The 6517-nt window shown below is 35.2% G+C and overlaps 1 protein-coding gene across 1 annotated transcript in view; it reads right to left on the reverse strand.

The window, feature by feature from the left end:
* Nucleotides 1-2051: 2051 nt before the first annotated feature.
* The window catches only part of LOC107751547 (SLAM family member 9-like), a 24268-nt gene continuing 19802 nt past the window's right edge, over nt 2052-6517 (reverse strand). Inside the window, exons 5-8 of the mRNA XM_016567285.1 lie at nt 5356-5649; nt 5130-5243; nt 4962-5011; nt 2052-2198 (exon numbers count right to left, since the gene is read on the reverse strand). Coding sequence (XP_016422771.1) covers nt 2151-2198; nt 4962-5011; nt 5130-5243; nt 5356-5649 — 506 coding nt within the window. The 3' untranslated portion in view covers nt 2052-2150. The remainder of the gene's footprint in view (nt 2199-4961; nt 5012-5129; nt 5244-5355; nt 5650-6517) is intronic.

Raw genomic sequence — 6517 nt, forward strand, 5'->3', positions numbered from 1 at the left:
CGGGCAGAAATCATGTTCATGGATGAGCTAATGATTTATTAACATTGTAGTATGAAGCAGGGTGAGGCTGAAAGCTGACGAAGCGAAACGAGGCCGCTGAACGAGCGTGACACACGGCTCGAAAGCAGGGGAGCTTTTATTATGCCACAGTCGACCACTTCCGCTTAATTTAAACATTCTTCGAAACATTTGGTATAATGTAAGTACACAAGTCAGCAAAATATATAACACTGTTCTAGTGGTTTTTGGATATTTTAATAAAAAAATCTTACATATTGTGCCTTTAAATTAAAATCTCTTAAATGTAAAAAAAAAAGAAAAGTAAAACCAAGATCAAAATGATGGTTTAAATAAGTATTCTTATTTTTAAACAAAGTTTGATGCAACAGAATGATTAGATAAACATTGGTTTAATCTAGATTTAAGACTAATCCTGATTGTGCAACACATCCATAACCTTAATTTATTTTAAAGTTATCTAGTCTAGAGGAAAATTTATTTATGAAGTTACATAAATCATTAACAACAAAAATGGTAATTATAAGTACACATTTAATTGAATTCTGTATTTTTATAATTTAATATATTTTTGTTTTATTTTTTTAGCTGCCTGACTTGCAGTAGTTCAATAACTAAACGTTGAAGAATATTGTGAGAATTGGGTATAAACTGTGTTATAGTAAAATTGAGCAAAACTCCATTAGTGATTTTAAAAATGCTGTGTATTTATGTAATTATCAATGTTAGTGAACATTAAGACCAGCTTACTTTCTAACTTACCGATCAGACGCCAGCAGCACAAACAGAAGAAAACAAACATGTGAAACATGTTCAGCTGTTCAGTGAAAAGTCTGATCTAATAAGACTATCAGTGAAAGTACAACTGATCTAAACAAACACAACAGAACTGATGTGAATCCTCCTTTGACAGAGTTTGACTCTCCTAATGCAAACACGCATACTGTCTGCAAATGCATGTTTCACATGTGTATGATCTCACAGTACAAGTTATACTGAGGTTCATCTTCTGTTCTGAGTCAAACTGAAAGCTGCAGTTTTCTTCAGAAATGTGGTTTGAGCTTTTGGGTGGACGAACATCTTTTAGATGAGTGTATGTTTTCACTGCATGTGTATTAATAAAGCGTTTCCAGTCACCAGATATTGGTCCAATCGATTATCAATCTACGTCAATCTATAAAAATAATAATAATAATAATGTCATTGATCATTACAGCTTCAGGTTTGTCTTCAGGTCCTATAGCAGGAAATAAACCAAAGTAAGCTGTATTATTTTTTTTATAAACAAGCAACAGGAGGCAGTCATCAGGTATAGATTTTATTCAGTTAATTATATTGAGAACAGCAGTATATGTTTATAAATTCTCAAAGTTTGACTCTCCTAATGCAAACACACATGTGCATATGCATGTTATATATAGGTACATATGTAATATAGAAATATTATTTTGCCCGTTTAGTAAGAATGTAATTCTTCTTAATATTGGAAAACATTCCTTATACTGAGGTTCATCTTCTGTTCTGAGTCAAACTGAAAGCTGCAGTTTTCTTCAGAAATGTGGTTTGAGCTTTTGGGTGGACGAACATCTTTTAGATGAGTGTATGTTTTCACTGCATGTGTATTAATAAAGCGTTTCCAGTCACCAGATATTGGTCCAATCGATTATCAATCTACGTCAATCTATAAAAATAATAATAATAATAATGTCATTGATCATTACAGCTTCAGGTTTGTCTTCAGGTCCTATAGCAGGAAATAAACCAAAGTAAGCTGTATTATTTTTTTTATAAACAAGCAACAGGAGGCAGTCATCAGGTATAGATTTTATTCAGTTAATTATATTGAGAACAGCAGTATATGTTTATAGCGCACACTGTCGGGTAAAATAAGCGGTTATTACAGAGGACATTTTCTTGTTTAGACATTAAAGTGATTTCCTTATCACATGTGTGTGATACTGTACAGTGTACAATTTTATGTTTATTTAAATACGATCAAATTAAACAATGTGATGTAAAAGGCAAGGGGGAAAAACAGACAAACATCTTGGCAAAAATAAATAAATGTAATAGAAGTGTGAGTCAGGGCCTGTATGAGCTCAATCGTTTATTCCAGTAGACGTGGAATTTGGTCACCGTTTTTTGGCGACATTTGCATACACAGGATCCTTCTTGGATTTCTGCAAAGAAAAAATACAGTCAATCTGATGCAACAGTGTAAAAACATAAAAAATACAATAATAATAAAAAAACTCACTCAAAATGAATATGCAGACCAACATTTACGAGACCTAAAAGTTCTGTAAAATAATGTAAAAATCAAAGTCCTAAAAACTAGTAGAACTGAACATAATTTGAGGACAGCTAGGGGTTGCCTTCCATCATTTTTACTCCACAAGTTTACTAGTAGGCGTTCACAAATCAGGCGGTGAATCACCGTTTTGCATCCCCATGGATTACGCACATCATTTGCATAAAGATGCATTTGCGTTGCCAGCGACCACTGTCCCGTATCGACGGAAAACATTGGCTTATCCGAATGATGTGCGATCGCATCGTCGCTGATAATCAGCCTCTTGCCCTATATTCAGCGTTACGAGACTCTCATTCACTTGCAAGTGCAAAGGCATTGCCAAACAAACACATCTGTATTCACCGTTTCCATGATGGGTTAAACGTGGTACCTAGACATATGCAACAAATGCCCATTAAACATTTCACACGCTCCTTACTCAATAACTATTAGGCCCACTGTCTTTTTGTTTGATGAATTCATTACACAACATATATTTGTGTCTCAAGAAGAGAAACACACAGCAAATGCATTACCAGCCAAACAAAAACACATAGTCTTTACACGAATGTTGTCAGTAGTCGCTTTCTCACTGATAGGGTGAATTCAGGTAATGTGGGCCATTTAAGTCTGATTGTACTGTGCTCAGTGGGTTTTGCACTTTCAGAGCATAACAATGGTTCTTAATTAAAGGGACAATGTTTCTCTAAATGATAAAATAGGTTTGGTGGATGCAATATAACACTGGTGGGTGTGGCCACACCTCAAAGGAGGACTGTGTCACGGTGAAAGGTAGAAACTAGAAAATCCCTTTGACATGAGATTTTCATTTCTAAATTATAAGGTTGCTCACTAAATGGAAACAAATATTTTTGGGACAGATCCTGCTGTTTTTGTTTCCATAGTTAACAGGGAGTAAAATGCAAAGAACAAAATGTTTTTAAAAAATGTAGTTTTCTTGTAAGGTGTTTAAATATTGCTGGCCCACTTTGACTGAATGTGTTAGATAAAGTGGGCCGGTGGGATTCAAGTAAAGTGGGCTGACCTTTAACCTTCAGTAAATTGACATTCACTGGTTATTTTATAGTTGACATGTATAATTTACTTTTTTAGAAAACAGAAATTAGTCTGCAGTCAGGAAATTCAAGTAAGAGATGGAAGAAACGAAAGAGAGAATAGAAAGGAAGTCAAGGCATGAATATCAATCTGTGGAGTGAAGAAAGGATGAGAGCAGCAAAATGTAGATGCAGAATACAAAGCTTTAAAATGTGGACACATATAAAAAAAAATATTTAAAGTGTTTAGAGAACTTAGAATTTTTTTTTACATATGGTTACCATTTTAAATGTTCCTTTAATATATTTTTTAGACTGTTTGTTGTCGCTTGTGTTATGGTCACATATTGTAGAGTTAATTTTATCAATATTCTGATTTCTGAATATTCTGATACTCAGATTTAATCAAATTTAATGTCAACACAACATGTTCTTTCAGTTGTTTGGAATTTCACAAATGAATTAAGATGAAGATTTACATGATTTATTTTACTCATAACCTGTGGGTTAAATATTTTTGGATTTGTTTAATATGTTGTTAAATATATTTGTCTGATAATTTGTTTTAATAAATCATGTGTTTTTAATTAAGATGCAGAATAATTTTTGATAAATAAGGGATGGCCCACTTTACCAGACTGTCTCACTGAAAATAAATTTGTTTGGAGTACTGAAGATGTCCTCAGAATGTTTATTGGTATATATCTTGCAAATAACACTTTATATGAACTGTATTCAAATTGAAAAATTATAGCTGGACCTTAAAGTTAACAAAAGTAAAAAAGAAAAGAAAAGAAAAGAAAAACATCTAGGTATCTAAATTATAAGTTTTACAAAAAGTGGCCCACTTTACCTGAATTCACTTAATGATTTTGAGTTTTAATCGTGCAAAAACAAAAGCACAAGCCTTTGTGCCAGGTTGTTGACCCGCCGGGACCAGATGTGAGATCCACCAATCAGAGAGGTTTCCGAATCTCAAACGATTGTTTGATTGGTTTAAATGAATGAACAATCTCTCGAGTTTTTCCATGGGTGCTCGAGCGCCCAAGCGGCGCCTTTGACACCGGGTCAAATGTCAACTCATCCCGTTGTTCTTGTGCACATGTTCTACATTTCCAACTGATATCAATGGTAAATAAAAGAGTTGCGATTAAAGAATGACAAGGCACCACTTTCTCATCAAGTCTTCCCGAAGACAGCAAACACGGAAGTCTACCGTTTTAACCCGCGGTGAATAAAAGGCTACTCTCTTTCTTCCGGGAAACACTTTCATTGTATGGAAAGAAGATATAATGACAGTGATGAATGGTGACTGAGGCTGACATTCTGCCTAAAAGAAACTCAGGCGGTTTACTGTGAGTAAACTACGATTTTTTTTTTTTTGGATGAACTAATCATTAAATTAGTGTGTGGTAATATATTTGTGCTAAATTAATTTATAGGTATGCAAAACAGACACTGTATGTTAGTGTTTAAACTGATGTTCAAAACATAAACAATGCAATAGCATAAAAGCATGTTTTTTCCCCCTACTGAAGAGCTAGCTTCAATCAGCCTGACTTGACTGCAACAACTTCTTGCAACACAGATCTTACCATTGTTCGTGCTGTTGGTTTACACAATGCTGAATCACTTCTGGTCTCGGCTGCATTAACAAGAATCACAGATATGTTAAAACAAAAAAGCTTTCAATATTACACCAAAATTTGTGCCTTGAAAAGATCAATATTTCAACATAGACTTTAATTGCTTTCTGTACTGACTGGTTTTTCTACATTTCTTGCAGATGCAGAAGATCACGACTGCAGCTACAATCAACAGAGATCCAACTGCAGCAGCAGAAATCAGTACTATGTACAATAAAGGTAGGTCCCGATCTGTAATGGACAAAATTTGTTGTTAATGTAAGTGAGTCTTATTTGATTTACAACAAACACTATGAAACATAAATACTGTATAACAGGTAAATCAGTATTAATATCAACATACCTGCACATGTGTGACAGAGTTGAGTGATGTCCAGATGTGTGGTCTGGTTGCTGATGGGATTGTTGAGCACACAGCTGTAGCTGTTTTTATCCTGATATTCCACCTCCAGAGGTAGAGAGAGACTGATGCTGAGATCAGACACACTGATGCTGGACAATAAGCTGTTTCCTTTGTACCAGGAGAGAGTCACATGACCCACATTCACCACTGAACACACCAATGAACAATTCTGCTGTGATGATGAAGATGAACAGTTTGAAGAGTTACTGCTGATGACAGGAACAGGCAGATGAGCTGAAAACATGAGAGAATCAACAGATCAAGCAATCTTTTTTTTTTCTCGGTTTAGTGTGTTGATGATCAGTGAGAGTGGGGCTGTTGGTTTGCGGGACGATGTATGTTATAATATATCGTGTATACACACACTAAACAAAGAGTGACAGCTTTTTAGTTGTTATGAGCACTCTTTGCACGCTTTCTAGTCTATAATCCATTTAAAATGTAGAACTTTGTTTTTCGGCCACACACACATTTCGAGAATGACAGAAGCACCCTCAGTGATTATTTCTGGAACCTGGTTGATAAGCTTTTATTGCAAAACTATGTACAAAAACAACAAAATACAAATGCACTAAATAAAATAATTGAATAAATGCATATTTACAATTTAAGAACTTAACTAAAATAAGTAGGCTATTAATAAAATAAATAACTAGAGAAGGATGACTATAATCAGCTTGCTTCCATTTAGTGAGATAAGCCTACTCCTCACCTGAATTAGAAAAAAAGCTCTTCGTCTTCAGTGATGCGAAGACAACGTTTGAGCGTACACGCAATATCTGAGCGAGAGCAGAGCCAATTCATAAAAGAACAATATTTAAAAGCACAGGTTTGTGTGAGTGAAGGAAATCCGCTTGGGAGTGGAGAGATTCGTCCTCGCGCACATGGATCGCGTAACATTATGCGCTCTCGACATTGTCATTAAGATCACACTATAGAAACCGCCTAAAATGAAGTATAAAGAAGAGAAGAAAGCGGCACTAGGCAGCTGCCTACACATGCCAGGATCCGCCACTGCCAGATGCAGTTAGAAATTTACTAAAAACAAGCCTATCGCAAGACATCTGGTAGGGGGGGCACCTGGGGTGGCCAGCCAAATTTC

This window comes from Sinocyclocheilus rhinocerous, unplaced genomic scaffold (genome assembly GCF_001515625.1).
Source record: "Sinocyclocheilus rhinocerous isolate Xijiao unplaced genomic scaffold, SAMN03320098_v1.1 scaffold4155, whole genome shotgun sequence".
NCBI classification, from domain to species: Eukaryota; Metazoa; Chordata; class Actinopteri; order Cypriniformes; family Cyprinidae; genus Sinocyclocheilus; species Sinocyclocheilus rhinocerous.